The 23,988-nt window shown below is 40.6% G+C and overlaps 1 protein-coding gene across 2 annotated transcripts in view; it reads right to left on the reverse strand.

Annotated features, from left to right (window-relative positions):
- Nucleotides 1-23,988, reverse strand: part of PNPLA7 (patatin like domain 7, lysophospholipase) — a 131,084-nt gene that overhangs the window by 64,218 nt on the left and 42,878 nt on the right. For both annotated transcript variants that reach the window (XM_085320004.1, XM_085320005.1), the window contains exons 20-21: nt 13,988-14,101; nt 2,075-2,135 (exon numbers count right to left, since the gene is read on the reverse strand). In XM_085320004.1, coding sequence (XP_085176130.1) covers nt 2,075-2,135; nt 13,988-14,101 — 175 coding nt within the window. The remainder of the gene's footprint in view (nt 1-2,074; nt 2,136-13,987; nt 14,102-23,988) is intronic.

Consider the following 23,988-nt stretch of genomic DNA (forward strand, 5'->3'; position numbering starts at 1 on the left):
AAGTTAAATGTTGTTTCATTTCTGAGAGCATTGTTTTCAGCTGTCAGGTAGCAAGAAAAATATCACTGAATTGATTAATCTCAGCATAACATCAAGCGTTCCCACRTATTTCATTCATAACTGGATGAAGATCAACTTTCAGTTGCTGACACAGCAGGGGTGGGTAAAAGTCAGGTGATCTTAAAAAAACATCTGAGTACAGGAACAGGTAAAATGCACTGTGCATTACCTGATCTATTAAGAAAGGAATAAAAGTGCTCTTTGAATCACCTACACAACTTCAAAACAGGCATTAACTTATCCCACAAGAAGAATCATTTTAAATAACTAAACCCCAAAGYCCATTGTCTGGGTCAATATATTCAAAAAATTAACATTCACTTTTTATGCCATGCCTGACCAGAGAAATAAATACTTGTTCAACAAATAAAGATCYTGTAGGGAATAAATAGCTCTCCCTCTTTTCATTCCTCTCCAAGATGGGAAAAAGTGGAGCTTCATAGACATGTGCCTAGCAGTATTAAAATAAAACTTGGAACTTCTAAAGTAGCTGTAAAGTAACAGTGGAAATACCTCCAATATACTAAGGAAGGCTGATTAAGTGTAGCTCAGGAAAATAATAACGATAAGAGTGTTCTATAAAAATCGATCTTTTTATCTTCTTCCTCTTTAAAAAAAGTCTTGTCAAACAACCTTACTTTGCTCCTAGCACCTATTGACTCAACCATAAGTATGTAATAAACTTAATGTCACCTAAGTTAAAATTTAACATCCTGCTCATCTATTTCATCATTTTTTGAGATGGACTTATGGAAGCACTTGATATGCTGTAATAGATATGAAAACTCTTTCAAAGTCTGTATGTATAATCCACTGCACAGAACACTGCAGGGCACAAAGACGTATCAGATAAACCTTTCTCATATATATTCAGCAATTGTGTTATTCATTTCATGTCTTCTAAAATAGTCCTACACAGAACATTAAACAGTTTTTCACTCTTCTTGGTGCTCTTCAAGAAGATATTTGTAGGTTCAAACAAGTTACATATCAGTGTTCAACTCTTTCATCTCCATCAATCCTTCCTTAGAACTTCAGAGACTGTTCTCCGATTGAACTCCTATAACTGACTAACACTGATTTTCCTTACATGTTCTCCAGATCACAAAAATGTCTTATTCCCTAGAGCAGTGCAGATTCTGCCATACTCCACAAATGCCTTTAAATATGCAAAAAAAAATTTAAGTGCAATCACCTCTAGAGATTTCTATACAAAGCCAATTATGCAGACTTTGGAATTTGTTCCCCAAAACTGCTCCAGAAAAACCCACCAAGATTAAGTCACTTAAATACCACACTTTCAGGCTCTTCGGAAGATTGCAAAAACAGCAATAAAAGTAACATTACACAATTTTTATATTAATTAAAAAAAGAAAAAAACAGCAGCAAAGAGCCCCACAATGCTATCAGTAATTAACGTGCATTTATTTTAAGAACTGACCAAAAAAAAAAAAAAAAAAAAACACACCCTACATGGAAATTTCCTCCTACTCACATCAATTCATTTAGTAAATTTACTTTGTTTCAGCCCCTGCCACATATACAGATTTTAACAGCCAATAAATAATGAATTGTCTGACAGCAAGCCATTTATTAAGAAGAGGTAAATAYGGGCATTTTAAGTCAGCCTATATGTAGATTCCATTCAGCATCACTATTTGAGTTAAGACTACTGTAGCTGCTATTTCTGATGCTCCCTTTTGAGCTCTCTCTCCCAGTGAACTTCAAGGAAATTTCACTGCACATATGCAGCTGTACTTTTCTATCTTAGCTACAAATTATTCCACCCTGGTACTTACACAGCTGCTCCATGCAAAATTTTTCTTGGACTTTCTTTTTTTTTTTTTTTTTTAAGATAGTTAAACAGTTCACTTGTGACCACAGCTAAAATATTTAGGGATCAATTCTTTTTGAATACGTGCTTTCTGCTTCTGGATTTAATAATGTAAATCTAGTTCCAAGGAATGGAACTAGAATCCAGAATCAATGGGAATAGTCCAGGAATGACTCTTACCTCCCTGCTGAAGGCTGCCAAGAATCTTCTCACCCAGCAAATGAATAAGTCTAGTCACAACCTAGCAAAGGAAAAAAGAGGGAAAAAAAAAGTAAAGGGAAAAAACAATTAGAATGTACTAAAAATAGTGTATCTAAACAGATACTTCTAGGCTTTTATAAGATGTTGCCTTAAGTGGAATACTGAGAAGAGAGGTTTCAATAGCGGAGAAAAAAAGAAAGGAAAAAAGAAAGAAAATAAATCTAATTTTGGAAACATTTCAAATCATATTTTCAGCTCTCCTCTTTTCTTTCTCCAGTGTGCTTACACCTCTAATAGAAAAAGCTGCTCTCATTATGCAGCGGTCATTACATACCTCCCCCTCTAGTAGGTAACGGAAAGGCTCAAGTCTGCACTAAATAGGACCTTTTCTGATACAAACCAATATTCTAAAAGCCTAGCTTCTCTGAAAGCCAACCAGCTTATCTCCAATGTTAACAGTCAATAATTCCCAAGAAGTTGTATAGAAGACGACCAATAACTACAATACTAAGGAGTAGCAAACTTGGAAAATAGGTCATTTATTCTGGAAAGGTATGCACAAGTATATCATCAAATACCAAAAAGAGGAATTAAACACATTAAGAATGTAGTAACTATTAGATTTTTCTCCCCTAGAAAGTCACTTCAAGGTCAAAGTAGCTCTTATCTTCTGGAGGATACGTATTGATCYATCTCCAAACTCTAACACTCTAAAAAGCTAAAGAAGCAGTACACGGCTGCCTTGGATTTTAGACACGCTGTTCCCAAAGCACGAGCACTTCAGGAGGCATCTTTCAAACAAATGACCATGCAAGCATCAAGACATGTCAGCACGCTCACCAGAACTGTTCTCTATATCCCGCTTAAAAGTAAAAAAGAATCCTGCTCTAGACTGTGCAACTCCACAGCTTTAGTTAAGTACCATTTTTTTTTCCAAATGTCTGAAGGAGAAAGGGAGAAGAGCAAACAAGTAGCTTCCAATACAACGCATATTATTAATACAGTAAGAGCTAAACAAAGTTGAGTGATTTATTTACGACAGCCATAAYTGTAAGTTCCTGAAGATGCCACATCAACCCTCTTCTCAGCAAYAGAAGATCAACTCTTCAAGTTTCTCCTGTCTGCATCAATAACAGACACAATCTTCCATACCCACTTAGCAGAGAGTACGGACCCAGCAAGACTGCTGCCGTTAACGCCTAACGGCTAACTAGGACTCACCGCTGACCGCGAGTGAACTGTCAAGTTCAACTATTTTGGAATCTTGGACAAGATCTGAAATGCTAYAGTTTGCCAGCAACCTAACAAGAGCTTCCTACCACACCGGCACTAGAGCAGCTCATTGCTACCTTACAAAATCTGCACTTCTGGGATTCAGTTTTCCGTAACTGCACCCAGCTCTGTTAATTGYCTCAAATATGGACGGCAGGGAGGGAAGGAAGGGAATTCTAAATAACATTAGACTGATTTCTCACCCTAAGGGAGATAAGCCACCTCTCGAGCACATTTGCTATATCCATCTCTCACACACAGACCTAACACCTACCTACAYGCTTCAACTTTACTCCAGCGTTACAGGAATATCTTTCACCAACATTTTACACTTCTGGCCCACTTTCAACACCAGAATTGCTAAACTACTTGCTAAAAAAAATCACCTCCTGTATTTATAACTTTTTCTGCTTTACAGAGAGTAAAAGGAGAGCTATAGCTAAGTTGAAGAAAATGTCCAAGGTTAATGACGGAACTAAGAATAGATCCTGCTGGTCTCATTTTCCAGTCGGCTGCTCCTATTACCAAGAATATTATTTGTCTTGTTTGCTAAAGCAAACCTTCCAGCCTCGGTACATATAGATACAGAAAAATTATTTCCCCAGTGACTTTGTAAGACAAGCAAATTGCTAACCATAACAGGATGAGTCACTCTGTTGCAGTCATGGCAACACAGAAAGAACATCAATTTGAGATTTTAGCTAAGAGCTGGCCTCAAATTTCCTTGAGTTCTGTAATATCTACACTAAATTTTCTTTCACAAAATGGCAATGTCTTTCTTGAGGAGTGGTTTGACCATCAGTCTTAGGGAAAAGTCAAGTTAAGTCTCTTCATCAACAAACCCAAATTTCAACGATCAACCAAAATTCGTTATTCTTTGTAGCCAGACAAGCTCTCACCAAATTCAGTACAAATGGGGAAAACTCAAAATCAATGGAGACCCCAAAACAAATAAATCAATCACCGATCAGGTCTGGAAGAAACTCTAACATGTCCCCAGCTTTCCAGCACAAGAGGCTGCCTCTGTAATGTTTGTTTATCTTTTTTAAAGGGCTATGTAATTTCCCACTGAGCTGATTAGCCAGAGCAGCAAAAATGGATACTAGAGTAGAAAAAGATGTAAGGGATGTTTCTGACCATTGATATAACATTTATTTGGTATTATTCTTGGGAAGTTTTCCATGGGGAGAAAAAAAAAGGGGGGGAAAAAGAAAAAGAAAGGAAAAGGTCTGGAAAAAAACCCAAATTATTTAATTCCCCTTCCAGCTGCCTGTTGGGTTAATTTTAGCCTTGTTTGGTTTAAGACAACAAAAGACTTTGTCCAAGATATTTGCTCCTGTGTAAAGGATCCCAGGATGGACCCCATACACCACAGATCCTTTTCTAGAGGATGGAGATAACTGCTGGAAAAGGTGTCAAGCACAGCAGCAGCAGCAACCAGCACAACGCACAAGCATGACCACTGCAGCAGTGGACACTGTATCTAAAGAAAAGGCGGGGGGGAGGATTAAAAAAAGCCTGCCATGCCACTGGATTCTTCACCATCAGAACAACGGCGAGTTAGCACCTCCCAGACAGGAGAAAGGCAGGTATCTCAGGCACTGGAAGGCAGATCCTTTGGTGCAGACATCTGAGCAGTCATTCTTCAGCCATTTATTTTTATGCAAACTAGTTAAGTGCATTTTGTAGGAAAAGTCCTGGGAATCAGCAGTGAGAGTTTGGGGGAGGTAAAAGAAGAAGAAGACAGAAAAGTCTGACAATGTTGCAGGATGGAGATATTCAAGGCCTGCCTGGATGCAACCGTGTCTAACATGCTCTAGGTGACCCTGTTGAGCAGGGAGGTTGGACTAGCTGATCTCCAGAGGTCCCTTCCAACCTTACCGATTCTATGATAAACCTGACTAATCTGCAAGAACCCTTGATTTTTCAGTATTTCTGAGGTACAGCGTGCTGCACAGCCTCCACTGCTGCTCCCCCAGCAAAGCTGAAGCAGCAATTGACTTAGGCACAACACAAACCCAGAGGAGACCAACTTCCACCTCCACCCCAGCCAAATGCCTCTTTTCCCGAGCACGGTGCCAAAGCACAGAGCAGCTCCCAGACATCTGAAAATGCAAAAGGCTCATCTCCACTGTGGCAAACATCGCCCGCGGCCAGGCAGCTTTACCAGCACACTCGGAAACATCTGGTGTAGTCATTCCTAGAGCACACTCGGGGTTTTTGCAATCTCTTCTAGCACCCATCCACTCAGAGCTGCAAACATACACCCAGCTATCCGCACACGCTGATTCACAGCCCAATCTGTTGGCAACGAGCCGCTCGGTTAAGGTTGGACTTCCATTTAAAGAAAAAAAAATCGGAACTGCCAAAAGCCAGCCAGCTGGAGTTCTGACTTTCTCAAGATCATCGGAAGGTTTCTAAATTTGGTTAAAATCATTAACTGCCCGCAAAGTAAATGCAACTTTTTGACCCTCTGTGCTAGGGATAGAGCCAAACATGTTTTAGTTAGGAAGCCGAATTTATCACTCCTCATGATTAGAGGCCACGGTAGCAGTGAGCAGACCCCGCACTCCCTTTCTTAAGGGTTAATCCCTTCAGCCAGAGACATTAGCTAGTCACTTCCGTAACAAGCTCCCGTGCAGAAGGAGCTAAACTCTTAAAACTGCTACACTTAGGTTAAACCTCTCCCCGCGACAGGCAGTGCACTGGACTACCCAACGTCAAGCTGGGCAATGACGCACAAAGTTCACCTTGGGAAGGCTTTGCAATCTAAACATACACATGTATGGTCTAGTAGTGTTCACCTGGATTTCAGAGACCTGCTTGGATATTTAGATCGACTTTCAAAAAAAGTAAATTTTAAAAATACACCCCAAAGCAAACAAAAACACTTTCTCCTGAGCCTATGGCAAGAGATTTTTCAGGTCAGAAGGAAGAAAATCTACTTCACAGGGCTAGAAAATTTGTTAGAATCACAGCAAATTGATTCTTGGATCAAAAGCTCTCTCAAAAGCTACTTGGGATTCCAGCCRTGTCAGTACCGTTCTCCAAAAGCCCCGAAAGCTCTGGTCCCCCTGCAGCCACTCCTGGGCCTGTAAATAGATCACCCGCCCAGGAGCAGGACATTCAGTTGTGAGCAAAGACAGGCATCTCGCAAAGGAAGGAAGCAGATCCTCCTCCCTCCTACTCACCTTTTCAGACTACCTCGTTAGACCGCTTTTGTCCGAGGCCAAATGGACTAAGTTGTATTCCTCTTTCTGAAATGGCAGCAGGGCACCTTCTTCTGCACGATTGCATCCTCTCCAACCTAGCTTTTGCCTTACCACTTACCACTGCATCTGCTCAGTGTCTTCATGGTTGCTTCTGAAACAACTCCATCCAAAGCAAGATCCACTCAAGTTATTTTAGCAGCCTCCAATGCCCCCAGCTCCCCTATGATGAACGTGGAGGTCTCTGTTTCTGCAWCTGACACTGCGAGAGGCTCGGGGAAATCACCAATTTTCCCCTCTGTTCACAAACGTAAAATTTCTCAGCAAAACCTGCAGCCCACGCACTGCAGGGCAAGGACTAAACTTCACATTCCCAAGGGCTCTACATTTGCCTGTGTCAAGACRCCTTACTTCAGTTTTAAAAATAAGCTTCCCTTCAGTGATGGGAGCACACAGTGTTACAGCATGGTGTCACCTGCTAGTGGTGGTACCTCTACACAGCTGAGTACYCCATCCACCTTACTTATTCGGTATTATCCTGAGCACCAGTTGCTCAACAACTAGTATCATTCCCACACTTCAGTGGCTATGATTATGCTGGTGTTGTATCTCCTATAATTCTCCAAAATATTTCAACTAGTTGTTTACATCCAGCTAATTTTCCTAAGGCTGGATTTTAGTCAAAGCTTTTGTTTCTACTTCAACTATGAAATTTAGATTTGCTTTACAATAAGCCCTATTCCAAACAATTTTAATGAGAAWTCAGTTGTAAATAAAATGTGCATACAAAAGAAAGTATTTTCTATGAATATTACAGATTGCCTGACAAATTGACAATCTCTTAAAGGAAACAGATAGTGCCAAGCAAAGCTATTTTTCCTGTCTTAACTAACCTTCTATTAAACTGCTGGAGAAACTCATGGGAAAACTCAAAAAAATTTACATCAAGATCCAGTTTCCAAATTCAGTCTATTACCAGTAGCAATTAAATAATTCAAAAGGCACTGTGTAGTRCAAAAACATCTTTGTTAGAAGAGGACAAACACAGAAAAGAAGAGAAACCAAAATAAAACAATATATTCATCAGCTCTGCTCCATGCTGCAYAAGAGGCCAAGAAATCACACCCCAGCCACGAGTTCATCCGACCACATCCATCCTGCAACCCAGGTATTTTGGAAACAGAGAAGCACCTCAAGGAGCAAAGCAGCCATTGCTTTCCTAAGGATATGCAAATAACTAAATATCCTGGATATTGAATAAAATTGTTTGGCCTGAATTTGTTCAGCACTTCTTTCTATGTTTGGATGAACAGCCTTTCACTGTCAGGGCAAAGGGACACTTAACCACCTCCTGCCTCTCCTGTCCCTGCACGGGCAGATACCCACCTTGAGCACTTTCCCCTCGAGCAGGGCTCCAGCGTTTTTAGCAGCTGCAGCTATTTTAGGGGGAAGGAAGTGGGGAGGTTGGAGCATCCAAGCGTGCTGCCCCGTGCTGTAGCACAAAGGCAAACAAACCCCAAACAACGGGGTTGAGTCATACTCAACAGCTTCATAACATTTTCGTTTGCAATTGCTGAAAGGTACCAATTGACAGAGTGGTATCTCTTACGTCTTGAAGGCAATGGTATCTTCTACATCCAAACTAAGGTTCAGATTTAACTGTAGGTTATTTTCAATATTTCCAAGCAGCCAGGAACCTATGCAAGATAGCAGAGGGTCAGTCCTAGGAGGAACCGTACCATCTCCTGTCAACAGCATCTTGTTTCAGGTTCACGTGCAGGCCTGGTTTTGGAAAATAGTGTTGGAAACAGTAATCAGGGTGCAAGCCTGGCATGGCAGGTTAGGTCCTGTACAGCCAGCCAATACACAGCCCTACAAAGCTGAATGTAGTTTTCCTTCCAAGTCTGTTCTGATCCTCTCTTGTGGAAACACCATCARCTGTACCCTAAAAAACAGTATTCTTGCAGTGAACAAAATGGCTTACAGTTAAGCTAAATATTTTCACCTGCAACTTTGAAGTTGAAAAATAAGATATTTAACAGTTAAGTTCTCATGCTTCAAATCAGCCAATCAATTGGCCACCTATAAATTAAATAAGTTAAATGACAGTTTATTAGCACCTTCGTATTATAGAGCTTCATGTRCATCTGTGATTTAGTTAAAAGACAGGGAAACGGGCTTTCTACCACATGAAGATCCTTCATGTAATCACACGAAGATAAGCTAGTGGGGAAAGCACGGCTGCCAAGGGTTTTCTGTTCCACATAGTAAATGCAACTGGGGTAAAACAGTAATAACAGTCACCTTGTCTATATGAAAAAAAAAAAATCACAAAATAGCTGGTTCATTTTTGTAGAGCTCATTTCTGGACTTGAGCTTTTTCCTCTCCCACCTTTCTTAAGGTTTGGGGGATGGTGAGCAGGGAGGAGGGGAGATAGATCAGATCATCAGCTCCAACAAAACCATGCCATGGCTGAAGCATCGCACGGCCCCGGATCAAGTCGGCCTGCGAAGCTCGTCGCGGATTCGGGGAGCTTGGCAAGGAGTCTCGCGCAAAAACTTCCGAAGGCTCGAGCACAGCAGCGACAAACTACATCTTAAACGTTCACTTGCAACAATTTCTGGCACCTTTGCAAACACCGCGAGGGTGCAGAGAGGAACGGAAGCTCTCTGCCGGGGGTGCTTTGAGCCTCTAACGCTCGCGATCAGTTGTGCCTCCAAGGAAAACGCCGCTGTCACGTCACTGCTCTGGCCAAGCACCCTGCCGCCCGTCGGGGGGCCGCGGTCGGCGACTACGCCGCCRAAGAACCTCTGCGAACGTTCCTCCCTTCTCCTTTTCACACCCGCTTCTCCCACAGTCAAGAAAAACCTATTTTAATGGGCCAAGAGAACAAATAATACAGAGAAAGCTAGAAGCGTGGCCTGGCCTGCCCTGCCGCGGTGCTGCCACATCAAGCTGAAATAACGCAAGGCGCAAAACCCACACAGCGCTCGAGGGAAGCGCTCTGAAAAGGGCACACGTCAGGGAGCCCGCTTTGTACGCAGGACAACCCAAGCGAAGGCTCGATTCGCTTCCGAAAAGCTCTGGTTAAAACATCCACAACAAAGATAGCAGGACTCACTGTTCAACATGGATGATGGGTTGTGAATATATTTAAAACCCAAGGGTAGACTAAGAGAATTAAAATAAAGATGCAGAAAAACTCCGTATTTTCTAGCATGCTCTACTGTTACCAGAAGGCTGTCTTACGGTTCACTTCCCCATGGCTTCTAAGCGATYTCTCAGTGCAATCTCCATCAACTACCGCAGGTCTAAATTTCAAATTACTAATCTAAAAGCAATCTCAGCTCAGCAGAGGCAAAGATAATCCAGGAAATGTGATCCAAGTTACGCACTGATGTTAGAACAGCTCCATAATCTGTTAACAAATTCTGCGCTCTCGCTACTGCTCGCAACTGCTTCACGATGCCAAAAATCACAAGCCAATTCTCTGTCCTACTTTTCAGAAACGAAAGCAGTGATGAAAATAGAAAGAATCAATTCCAGTTCACTCCTGCAACTCTGAAAAAGCCTCAAGCAGCACCAGAAGGAAGCACTAAGGCTGTCAGAGGAGCAAATGCTCTCTCTGGCTCAGTGCGTTGGCTACTGTGCTGGAGTTATGCCCTTTCTGGCCCAAATCCTGAAAAGATGAGGAAGAGGTTTTGCACTGTGGATCCCACCTCCAAGTGGGAACATCTGCAATGCCATATCCAGAGAGCCTTAGGGCTGGGATGCTGTCCTGAGAGACAAGGAGATGTGCATTTGACTCTTTCCAGACTGAGCAGGGTCTAGAAATACCATCTCTCATTTCTGGGCAAATACTCTGAAAATTAGGCTGTTACATAGCGCTCACATTTGCTTCCCCTTCCTCACTCACCTGATTTTTTCCCCTCCGCAGAATAAGAGCGGCTATAGCGAGTCATATCAAAGATCCCAACAGACCAGCATCCTGTCGGACAGGACCAAAGCAGATGCCGAGGGAAGACGACCTGTATGGCGCTTGCCCAAGCATCAAGGTCCCTCATGCAATTTTTCCAAATTATACATCACAGCTCAAGGAACCTGAATTGCTCTACTGACCAACAGAGGATAGTTCCACTCGCCTCCCCACTGTCCTTGTCAGCAAGCACTTCTCACGTTTAGAATTTCAGATCATCAGATAACAATTTCTTATAATGCATTCAACAGTTGGATCCCTTTTGGGATCGTCTACATAAATCTCACGGCTGGCGAAAAGCAGGCAGCATGGAGTCTCTCCCCAACTCCTCAAATTGAAGTGTTCTTTATTCTTGATAGGAAATAGTAAAGCTCAAAGGTAATTAAAGTTAAACGGTAATTCAATCTCAGTAACGACACAATTCTTGGCTGTTAAAAATAGAGACCACTGAGGCCCTACAGAGGCCTGTCAGATCACAATAAAAGCAACTGCCCCTGTTGTGGGATTCCTCCGGTCGGCTCTGCACTAAGAAAACAGTTCACAACGTGCTCAAACCACGTTTGAGCAMTGATCGCTATTCCACCGAGCTAGACTCAAGTTAACTTCACCTTATCCATCATTAGGGGACTGCGTGTCTGAGTGGGCACACAGCTCCTTCTTTCTCCATCCCTATAAAAAAAGTTTTCTGTTTTGCAGAGGACTAAGAGGGAAATCCTTCATCACAACATTGAATCACAAGCTTGCTCTTGCCATCTAATCAATTATTTCTCCTTTGGTAGGAACTAGTACACCTGCTATTCCCTCATTACTTTATTTCTTCTGGTTGGATAGGGGAAAAAAARCCATCATAAATCCTGAGAATAAATCATTGTAACTTTATGTATTTGAAAATATTTATCATGTCTTCCCTTAACCCTTCATTCTTTTTGACTTTATAGGTATGCATATTCCTAAACATCAGTCCTTCTCCTTTCTGACCTCCAAATGCTCTTCAATCGCTCTATACCTTTCTTCAAGTGTGCTGCCACAGGCCGATACTGAAGCTTCTCCAGTATCAGGAAGAACACAAGAATTTCTTCGCTCCAGAAAGCACTTTGTTATCATAGCTGTTTTTTTTCTCCTTTCCCCCACAACTGCATGACAACGCTAAATCATGTTTYGTTTTTGATGTTACATAATCTCTGGATTCCTTTTCTAGGCAACTGCTACCCAGGACAATTCTGTGTCTGCAACTTACTAATTTCTAGCTCAGAAACTTCTCTCTCGCAGCCTGAACTTTACACTTGACTTCATACTTTCTGCTTGACTTCAAACCTTCCACCTGATTGTTTTGCTCCATTACTCTCACTCACTAACTTCTATCCTTGTCTCCATGTGTCTGAGGGATCTTACAGACAAAAAGGAAACACGTGAACTTTGAGATCATAAACATTTTCTCTTAGGTCCTTAAGCCAGTCTAGAGGCATTAACAGCACAAACCCYCAACTTAAAGTCTACCTTACGCTCCTCTTTCTGTTTGTAATGCTTGTTGTAAAAACATCCGATAGCAAAAGTTTAAGCCTTTTCATTTTTGGTACCAGTTTAACACTTACCTTAGAATTTGGAAAACTCACACAGCAGCAAATAGGAATGTGTTTTTCTAACAGTCTGGTTTGARATACATTTCTTTGAAAAGATCCCTTTTAGCATTCTGTTTCATTGCAACTAGTTAGCCAAATTATATGCAAGTCTYGAGAAAACTAATTCCTTATTCAAAAAAGTCAGGAATTTGTGGCTGGTAGGCTGCTTTCTTTAGATATGGGAAGATACTTGAACTGTATTACAAACGTATGTTTGAATTGAATTGTAAGTGTAWTCTTTAACTATAAAGCAAAGATTCACACCTCTACAGTGATGAACACCACCACCACTCTTCAGAGGAAAAAGACAAAATCAATTCTGCCCACAGGGAGCACAGGAAGAGGGAAGGCAAAGAAAAGACACTGAAATAAATTATTGCCCCAGACAAAGAGGCAGAGGCAGAACACAGCCTTTGTGTGGACCAGTGTTTGATTCAAAGCATTACTAAATACCACGGGTTTCATGTTTACTAGTAAATTCACTGTTTAAATGCTTACTGGTAACATTTAAAGCCATCCACTATGTGGGCAGTAAGGCAAATTTAAATTGCACTGGGCTCGTTYCCTCCCTTCCTGATCAGTCAGCAACAAGAGTGATATATAAAAGGGTAGCTGAAGACAGCATGTCACCCTATCTTTAGCTACTCTGGGGCTAGTTACGTACAAAACGTGCACATTGCTACCAGATCGTGAAGCTGGTTAGAAAGCCTATTACATTAAATACAAAAGACCAAAACTTACTAGACTATTCCAGAGAGACCTAGTGAACTACAGTGTCTCATAGCCYGTAACAGAAGTTCAGAAACGCCTTAGTAAAGAATGATGCTTGCAGGAAAACTRGGAAGATTATTTTTAAATGACATCACTTCTGAACAGTTACTGCAGTGATGAAATAACACATTCTCCTAGCAGTAATACAGATAAAGTCTCAACAATTTTTGTTTCGTGAGAACACATGAATACAGGTTTATATTTCAAAGTCAAAAAGAAAAAGCTACTGCAGGTCTTAAGAAAGCAAAAGAACATTCATATTTTAATTAGTCATATTACTTGTGCAGTCAAGTTTTTGAAAGAAATCTGGTAAAATAAATACATGTCTTAGAGAAAAGGAAAATCAAAGAGTAACAGCATTAAAGAGTTGCCTTTAAGGCTACTGCAATGATTTACTGCTTAGTATAATGTCCCTGATGCACTTAGGGATGAAAGAATTAAATTTCAAGTCTGTCACTCTCCAGATTTGCAGGAGAATGGTATAATGTCAAGTGAATTAAAGAAGATAGATGATTTGATAGATTCAAGAAAGCAATCACAATCTTCGGGACACAGAGAGACATGGCAGTTGCAAAATGAGGACTGACAGAATACAATGCAAGTAAGAAGAAAAACCAACTCCCAAATATCCATGCTCTGGAAATAGAGGCACATGCAACCAAGTGCTGAGTTTGAGTCCTAGTGAGGAAGACAAATGAACAACAATATATTTAACTGACTTTTAAAAATTAAACTTTCTTTTATTATCAACAGCAGTAAGTGATTTCCGCTTTGCTAAGTATGCATGTCCTACATTTTAGCATGAACTTCTTCCAGAAATATAAAATAGTACTGCAATAAGACATGCCAAAAAAGATGAGAACCTAAAGGAAGTGAGGCTGGTTGGAGTCTAGCATAAAAAGATCACTCAGACTAAGAGAGCAAAACATTTTCTCAGCAAGTATCAGTCATGCAGAAATACCCCAAGGACTTGATGGTAATGGGGAGTTTTAGCACCTCAGGCATCTTTTGAGATAGACAGAAARCAGTTTTAAATTTTCCTACCTGGGGGAATTTGCGTTTGATAGATGTCAGTGCTCCCTCTGGGAGTTTGGCAAGCTCCGAATCTCTGACTGCGTGCACTGTTGTGGCTCTAGGTTGATGGGTTAATGCCTCTACCTGGAGGAGGGAGACAAAGAACATAGCAAACYTTTAAAGATAATTCACATTGTAATGCAAAAATAAAGTGTCAGAAGTGGAAAAAAAAGAAGAGAAAAGAAAAGAACCAGACAGTCTCCAGAATTGCACTGCCATATTCCCTGCTCACATGCACTCAAAATAGACTGTGTGATTTTATCCCAAGAACTCCTTTGGAGGCATCTTACTGAACGCACAGCCATTTGCAAAAAGTAGGATCTCYTCAATCCAGGTCTGAAAAACCTACATTGTGTTATCTCAGACAGTCGCAAGTTTGCCACAGAACCTACAGCACCACAACACCGACAGTATTACAAGAGAAGGTTTTCCTTGCGCTTTGCAACGTCTCACACCCAGAGCATCTCCAAACAAACTGAGCATACGAGCTCCACTGCGCACTGAGGCGAGCACTCAACTCGCGTGTTACAACAGATATTCACGCTACATCTTCTAAACCATTGTTACTTGGGAAAAATCCACAAAAGAAAAAAAAACACATCACTCACTCGCTGCTTTTTCTTTTATTTTTCCCCCTCAATGGTAGCTTGAAATATTTTCATTTTACTCTCAGAAGTTTAATACCAGTAACTTTGAAATAACTGCGAATTCCYGAAAACTAATCTAAAAATTAAAGAAAGGAATGAGGAGCAAATTGACACATTTTGGCCCAAAGCAACATTGTTTGTTTTTATCTTTTTCTTTCTTTTTTTCTCTCTAAATATTTACATAGCTAAATGCTTACATAGCAGACATATACAYGCATGTGAAAGTATGCTCAAATCTGAACAATGTGCCCAGTCATTTCTTTCAGAAACTTTTCTTTTGAGGAAGATGGGCGTTTAAAGAAGAATATGATCATACCATGAAAACTAATTACAGAAATATTCTGCTTTACAGGGAAAACCTGATACAATATAAACAAAAGGAAGATTCTAAATCCTACTCTGCAAAACGCAGCTGTTTCACTAAAGCACTTTGGAATCCCCCACTGTATTTTCTACAGATCTCCGAAGCCATTCCACTTTTTATTTTGTTTCGACATGCAGAAATCAAATTCCTCGGTGAGATATCTTCACATGCTTAATGAGATAGCCYGCTAGGTGAGATGGCGTCACTCGGAGCTCAGGCAAGAGCTACAATGYTTAATTGCTTAGTAACAGCCTGGTGCACAGTTTTGCAAGTTTTAGCAATAGGCAATGTTTACTGGGGTTTAAATCCATACATCGTGGATTTAGACAGAAAATGCTTAACCAGCGCAGTGGTTATAATTACTAAGGTTAACACACAAACAAAACCAGTGCTCATGCTTAGCAGCAACTTACGGACACTAGAATAAAAATGCACATCACTTTTCATTTTAGTTTTCCAGTACAAAAAGAAGCAAATAATATAGGATGGAGGGGGAAGGATTTTTAAGCATAATTTGTTCCAAAAGCTTATAGTTACAGCAAATTCCAACACAATGCTTTCATTAGAAAACTACAGCTCAGGCAAATAGAAAGTTATCACTTTTTATATAATACAYTGTGTATTGGCTAAGCTGTGCCAACTTCCCAGGCATGCAGCGCTGCTCACAGTAGAAGAAAATTAATTTAAAAATCACACAACTCTATGAGCTCACTTGCAACGAGAGTGCATACTTGGAAGGCTACCTGCACACAAAATGAACAACTCAGCCAGCCAGAACATTTCGGTCTCAAAAACCAGCTATTAGTCCATAAAGTCTGCTAATATTAACTCTTTGCAACAGCCAGTACAAAAACGCTTAAATAAATACTGTTATCCATGAAAAACTGCACAAATAAACTTAAAACCAGCATTTTGCAAGACCTGGCCTTTGATTTTTGTTTTGCTGCCAGTGATGTTTTATTATATAATGAGATTTTAAATTAATTATGTAGATCACAAGGGCAGGGGGGAAGTCACGCCATCTAACAAACTCACTCAAAAAAAAAAATATAGTTTCCATTGGGTTCCCTAAGCGGTCGCTTAACACCTCCTGTTTACCTCTGGCCCTTGTTAGGGGATTCTGATCGCAGTTTTTGGATCTGTAATTTAGCTTCCTTACCTTGAAAGCAGGTTCAGCAACTGAATTTTTTCAGCTAAAGCCCTTCCTTCTCAGGCCTTCTTCGCCCGATGGAGTTCGATTTGTATAAAGCAGAACACACACTCAAACTGTCTAACATCCTTCTCTACTCTTTTCGTTACATGTAAGTACATAAAATTAACTGTGCTCCAAAGGGCTTGCAGATCTTTCAGGAAAGATGAGCTTTGTAAAAAGGGAATAAAACTTTAGCTTTACAGCAAAGCCTCAGGGATTTCTTTCATTCATTTACTTACTTTATTTCTAATGTGACTTCAATTAGTCTCTCCTAATCGCACCGAGTCCCAGGCAGGACACAGGCGAGACGGAGACTTTTTTCTCCAATCTTTGTCAAAGAGCCCTTCAAAACCTCCCGAGCAAGCGGCTCCTGCAACAGCAGCTCCTGCAGCATCAGGCAGCCCGGCAGCTGCGGGGACTTGGCCGAACCCCTTTCCCAAACAACTGCAGGACATGGATCTTGTATTACTCTTACACATACATTCAATATAAATCTTGCTTTGAAGTTTTCATGCAAATACACCCCGCTATTCTAACACGGGGAACATCTGGGTCCCGCACACCAGGCAACCCAAGCTCTCCTTTCCCCTTGGACATTACTATTCCCGGTGACCACGCACTACTTTTATTAGCTACCCCGTAACTATTCTTATAACATTTCCTCTTCACTGGAGATGACAGTTCTCGTTCAATATTCGGACCACGTATAGGATTATTCTCAGTCTTCACTACATTCTCACTTTTCCCCATTCTTTACACTGTGGTTAAAAAGCCTTTTTTTGCACTAATTTTACATTTTCTATATGTGGAAATCTGCCAAATCAAACAGGCCTATGGCTCTTTGCACCTTCCTGTGAAGAACCTGCTCAGAGCAGGTTCTTACCATCGAGTCATAGCTCTGCCCCAGAAAACTACTAAGATAAAATAAAGAGAAAAAATTTAAACCGTTTCAGATGCTATTTATTCAGTCTGTTTTTCTTTTGCTCAGACAAAGCTTCATGCAACACTTTCATTCAATTAAAATAATTTCAGTCTTTAACCACATTCAAATCCTTGAGCTCCTCAGTCCAGTGAGCCTCTCAAACAAATTCCTTTTTTTTTTCAACTTTCTAAATAGCACAGAACTTGGATCTAGCTTGAACTTTAACATGCACTGAATCCATCTGTGATCACTTGATATAAAACTACATCCTATGACGAGGTCTTTCATGAACAGCTTATTTGTCTCTAAAATTAGGCCTAAAAACATTGTCATTTGCAGGCTCCTTGATAGGCGTATTGCACTCTATCATTATTGGCAGTATGCATTCTTCCTTATAAGCTTTGGGGAAGTTAAAGTCCCTAATAATCACKATTTCCCCCTATTTACCATCTTTCCCCTAATCTCGGAGATTAACAGACACACCCAAATTAACTTTAGGAGTCTCTAACACACTCCAGCACTAACATCATGATTTTCACATATTTTATTGTTCACCAGCACATTTCTTTATACTCCTTTCTCCTTATCACAAGATTTTTTTTCTGTGCTTTAATTTTGACTACTATTCATCCCTTTTTCCTGCATTTTCTACATCTTGAAAAAAATTCCAACTCCTCCATTTYGTTCTGTGATTTTCTTGCATCTGTATTTTAATATTTCAATTTTCTCCCACACAGCCAAACTGAAGTTCCCATACACATTAAATACATGTGTATTTGCTTTTTTTGCAAATCCAAGCATTGCCTAAATTGATTCCTTTGCACATGCAGGTAATGCTTGCACCACTGACATCCTCTCATTTTCCTTCTTTCCACTCTTTAGGATGTCAGCACAGTCCTGTTTCCAGATCACTCCCAACYTCCTCCTATCTTCATAATTTAAAATTACTTTTTATTGACTAGGCAGCATTAATCCCAGAAGATTATTTCCTTTGCTAATAAAACCAAATTTAACACTGAGATCACCCACCAAGTCTGCAGCAGTCAAACACCACTAAGCCATTTCCTGAAACATTTGTTAGTGTTATGGAAATAACATTATCATCTTGTAGTTCTTATTCAACCTGACCCTAAAGGAGGAGGAAATTGGACTAAAACCACCAAGGACATAAATAACTGAAAAAAATCACCTATGGCTGTCTTTGAGCTCCTTCCCAGACTGCCATAATCATCATTTATTCATGTCAGCATGAACACAGCTACAGCATTTGCTCCAGTACAAGAAAGAATCAGTGGCCGCTTTCCCACTTCTATCAGGATTCTTTTCAAAGTCAAGTCAACATGACATTTTGCTTGAGGCAAAACAGCACATCTTCCATCCGTTGGTTCTCCCACAACATCCACTCCTTCCTCCTTGCTAACCTGCTTCTGAATAATTTCAGCCTCACTGCCCATCACTGGTGTTGGTATTACCTTTTAGTCTTCTCTTACAGTTTTTAATTCACTCATATACCTACCGTCCTTGCTCTTCTCTCTCACAAATAATTAGTTGTCCAGTTTTCTCAGAATTCACCGAGGGCTGGAGCCCATCACCTCTTCTGCTCTGTCTGGACTCGTTGGTCTTCTTTCCCATCTCATTATCTAGTGTTGTGTGCTTTTCCCTAACTGGAATGTGCAAACCTAYATTACGATGCTGTTTCTACTTCGAAAGCAGCCTTTTCTGTACCTTAATCCAGCAGTCACATCCCCATCATTAGTCACCTGTCTCAGGGATTTGCCCTTTGGTTCCTCACTTATGGCAAGCATCAACAACTTCTCATCTCCCTCCTTTTCATCCTCAAAAGTCTGTCCTTTATTGCCTTTACTTCCATTTCCAACCACTGGATCCTCTCCAAGAGCTGCATGAAGCAATGCTGCGAATACTATTAATAAACTTGCATCAAGGAGCATATAAAATTTGAGTGTTATATACTCTAGGGTTCTTGTAATTGATCACAAATATTACCATAGGTCTTGGTCCTTCCTTCACTGCTACAGTTCTACTGTTGTTCCTGTCCTTAACAAAAAGGAAATAAAACCTATAAATAGACCTATCATCTTACTACTGTCCCTCTCAATTAATTCTGACAAGTAAGTTTTTCTTTTCTTTTCTTAGTTCAGTATTAAATAATGACAAAAAACATGCATAATGGATTGCATTCAATGTATACAATTCACAATYCTAGCTTGAAAATTCTTTACCAATAAAAGAAGTGCTGTTATAAATCTTTTAAAGAGAGAGAAGCAATTCATATCCTCATGACCTCTTTTGAGTTCATTTTCAAGTCATCTCTGTTGCTTCTCCAAATTACACAATTTGAAAGCAAAATCTAGTAAGCGCCTTCTTCCACAAGTTGGTCTAATTATTCCAAATTCCTTTTTGAGCTACATCCAACAAATCACTTTGAGCATTTGCTCAAGTGTGTGAATAGTCCTAATGAAGTAAGCCTAGTTATTCTTATGTTAAGCCTTAAGCATTTTTGAGCCTTCAAGGAGAACTTACTTGACCAAAACTGGGGCTAGTCTTTCATCCACTGGCCCATAAAAGATATCACTTCTCCACACAAATTCAGCCTCACTTAAACACGTTATTGGGTAAGTTCTCTCATAACCAAAGAGAAAAATGCAAATAACTCCAAAATACAGTTTCTGGTGCAACTTACTCCTTTTAAGTGAATTTTCAAGCCTGCCGAGAGCAACGGTACATTGGTCCTGCCTGAATTAGTGATGCAAGTCAACAGAATATAGTCATTATTCACAGGCCCCTTCTCCCAGACCTTCAAGCAGTGGCACATCCATAAGCAACGTGGCTCTTCCCAGGCATTCMCTCACTCCTCACATTTATTATTTTCAGAATATACTGCATTAGGTTTCTCCTCTTTCACAGCTACTATTCCACCGTGGGAATCTTTTATTCCATCATACATACCTTGCCCTCTGTCATACCGATCTCCTCCTAGTTACTAGCCCATGAAAGCAGTAATCTTTAGGCAACAAGGATACATTGTGTTTAGGCCCTCGCACTGCTATCCTCCAGGCACAATACAGTACAAGGGAGCAGCAGACACAGAAATGAAAGGATTAGTTTTAACAATAACTTGGGAAGGAGGTTAGAAGCCCAAGGATTAAGTTATACAACTTAGACTCTTCAATTTACCAAAACCCCATTCACAAAAGCCACAGTCACTGCCTGTGAATTAGGCTGATACTTGCAGGCTTTAAGTTTTCGTGTTCACTCAAGACACTCGAGCAAGAATTAGCAACCCACAAGCAAGTAGAGAGACAGGGGAAAACGGCCAGGCAAAATCCAGCCTTGTTCCAGGGACAGCAGCATCACGCCTCACAAAACCGAAGTGAAAACTCTGCCAACAGTCAAAATAATCTGAAAGCATTTTACTTTTTCAATGCACACATAACAACCAACAGCACCAAAGGAGGCGGGAAAGAAAAACTCTTTTGTACATGGATACAGCATTTTGGACRTGCTTTGCAGTATGATTGCGGCGCAGCTCCAGGTGCAAACACCCCTACACAACACACCGTGACTCTGAACTGAATATTYAAATAGCCAAATATTCAAATAGGCCAAAGGTCCGCGTGCCAAAACTGCATCCTGTCACTCCTTACATGACATACACTCCAAAACATATGCAAAGTGAACAGTCCCACACAAGCTATGCCCAACAAGAAACAGGAGAGGACCATGACCAGATAGTAGGAGACAAAAGGGACAAGGACAAAGTACACTATAAAGAAAGCTGCACCAGCAGAGGTATAAAAAGAAGAAACATCAACACTGACATCTGCTGTTAGTTCAYGAGGCTCAAAGAAAGAGATGGGCTRCAAGTCAGATATACAGGCATCAGTAGCATATTCGTATCTCGATCGCCAACACTGGGATGGTTCAGGCAGACCAACGCCACACACAGGCATTTCACAGCACCATTCCTGCTAGACTAGGACAGAGGATGAAGCTGCAATTGAAGACAGCAATGTAACATTATCAATGTTGCATGAAGGGCAACCAAACACTTCATGGAACAGTTTTTTCCTGGTTTAAACAAGTAGCTCCCAGATACCTCAACTCATTTGCACCTGAAGCAGCAAACAGACACTATGTTAATCTCCTAAATATGTTCTCTCCAGCCATCAGTTTAGGAGGATCTGAAACATTAACTTGTTTGTATCAGAAAAGGACAAAGGCAGGAGACACTGCTAGAAGCAGTAAATGAGTGGGATGAGCAACCAGACAAGCTGCAGATCGATGGTATTTGTGGGAGCAGTGCCAGTGGATGAATGCGGTACACCATGTACTCTTGAAAGTTGTTCTAACAAGCACCTTCTGCAATCTTTCGTGTGCCAAGTTAACCCTGTGACTGAGGACACCCAGCACTTATGCCATGCACAGAGAAGAATCCAAACTTCTCTCTTTACATACATATATGTACATATACACACACACAGGCACACATAAAATACAATTTGTACATATGCATGTATATAAAAAGACTGGGCTTGCTATCTTTTGTAATTGCACCTTTTGTAATTTGGTGCAGGAGTCATGCCATCAGTTCTCCCAAGAGGGCCGAGTCTGCATTTTGTAGCAGTGCAACAAATAGTGCTGTCGCACAAGTGAATGTAATTAAGGGACAAAAGAGGTAAAGGAATTAATAACAGTCCTACCTAGTGTGTTTAAGCTTTACTCCTTATTTACACTTGGCTATAGAAAAGATGGGAAGTTGCATGCATGTTTCATTCCTTTAATCCAACAGTATAGTCAAAACAAAACATACCAAAAATGTATATATATACATACACATGTATGTATCTAAATAATATATATATATATATATATATATGAATATAAATACACACACATCAAATCCATCCAGGTTGTTTGAAGAGCACCTACAAATGCAATGCCACTGATAGGCACACAGCACGCTCATGTTATGCTGAAATTATGCTTGAATTTCAATGATGGAAGAAGATGTAACAGACTATGGTGACCTGCTAGAAGACTTTCCAAAACAGAGAGAGCTGATTGCCTTTCACTCAGCTTCACATCACAAGAATGCCCAAATGCCAAACCCATCTGCAACTCCAGCAACCTCTTCCTGACTCCTCCCTCATACATCCATCCCTTTTGTCATCTCTGCTGGGCTTTCAAAGCCCTGCTTCCCAATATCTGCTGGCCTCCAGGCCTTTTCACGATGGGAAAGATCACACTGCTCCCTTCCAATCTCCTTGTGCTTTATTTTCTATGCAGGCACCCCTGGGCCAAGCAAMGTGCTTACTAGAGATGATTTTTGCTCAGTAAAATTCACCTGCCTTCCCATTTGCACTGCGTCGGGGAGGTGCTGCTCCACATCAAAAACGTTGACACCTGCATTAAAAATCTCTTACTTAATGGCGCTTGTCAAAAAGAAAACTTATGATCAATAAAAAAAGGAGTCCTTTTTGCTGAATGCTGACTTKTAAATTTTAAAAGGTTATGGGGGAGACCTGGTATTAACTGTTGCCGTTCACAAGGCAGCCTAGTTCGATGTAGCATTGCTTAAAAAGGGAGAGGAGAAAGAGGGGAAGGCAAGGGAAATGCGAGAGGTCCTGAAGAAGGGATCAGAAGTTGCATCAAGGGTTAATTGACAGAGGGGCAATAGCAGCAGTTTTGTCACCAAGAAATTTAGCTGGAAGGAAGAGGGAGATCAAACAGCTTAAGGAATGACAGGCTGATGAATGAAATCACCTATCTGGAATGCAGCAGGTCACAGCTTCTATCATGATCCATCAAAGATCCTAATACTCACTGAAGTGCAAAAAGCATTTGGCTAAGGAGATAAATCCCTCCGCTGTTTTGTGTGTGGCAAATACAAAGCCAAATGCGTTACTTGAACAATACGAATGCCAAATGAATTAATGCCAGATCTTTCTAAAACTGCACCTGTGGCTTTGCCAGCCCATGACAAGACCACTAACCCAACTGCAATAACTCTCGCTTATGAATGCTATTTTACTTTCATCAGCTAGTAAAGTTTTGGGGCAAATCATATTGTTGTAAATAAAAGAATTTGAAAAATATATAGTATTCAACAGCTCACAGCCACAAGTAAAGCAGCCCCTAGGAAAGCAAGGCRCAGAAAGCCTGGACTATTGCAGCTAAGGACACAGCACAGGCCTAGAAATCAGGACASTGGCTCCTAATTTCAGTCTAACACTAACTCAGCTGTGCAAATGTGAACACATTTCGCAGATCTCCCTCTATCTCACTTCTCGGCTGGTAAATACCATTATCCCATGTTTACAGCTTCACACCTAAGATGCTAGGCAAATAATAATTTTTAGTAACRTATTACCAAGACACGCTGCAGAGAGACAAGAAAGAAAAACACCTCCTTCCAGCACCGCATCTTCCAGCCTCCTGCTCAATATTTAGGTGACTTCTTGAACCTCCTCCTCCTCATCTTTCCATAGATAGAGCTGTGCACAGAGTGCCTCTCCAGGGTGTCACCATATCCTGAATTAACCTGAACTTTTCCTTTTCAGCAATTTGAAGCTTTACCAACAGAAGAATTCACCTTTTGAAAAAAATTACATTCAGGCAAAAAGGTCCACATGCCATTAAAAAAAAATGAGAGAGAGAGAGAGAGAGAGAGAGAGAGATCACAATGTTACCCAGCCTTTACAGAATATAATTTGCCCCAATGTAGTGCTGTTGTCATGCTCACAGTGATATTCAGCTAGCTTTAGTGCTTTCAAAAGAAGGTTTATGATAAACTAAAACTGATAAAAAAACAAAAGCCTGACAAGT

Source organism: Rhea americana, unplaced genomic scaffold, assembly GCF_003343005.1.
Source record: "Rhea americana isolate MKP2758 unplaced genomic scaffold, rheAme1 scaffold_61, whole genome shotgun sequence".
Classification (NCBI taxonomy): Eukaryota; Metazoa; Chordata; class Aves; order Rheiformes; family Rheidae; genus Rhea; species Rhea americana.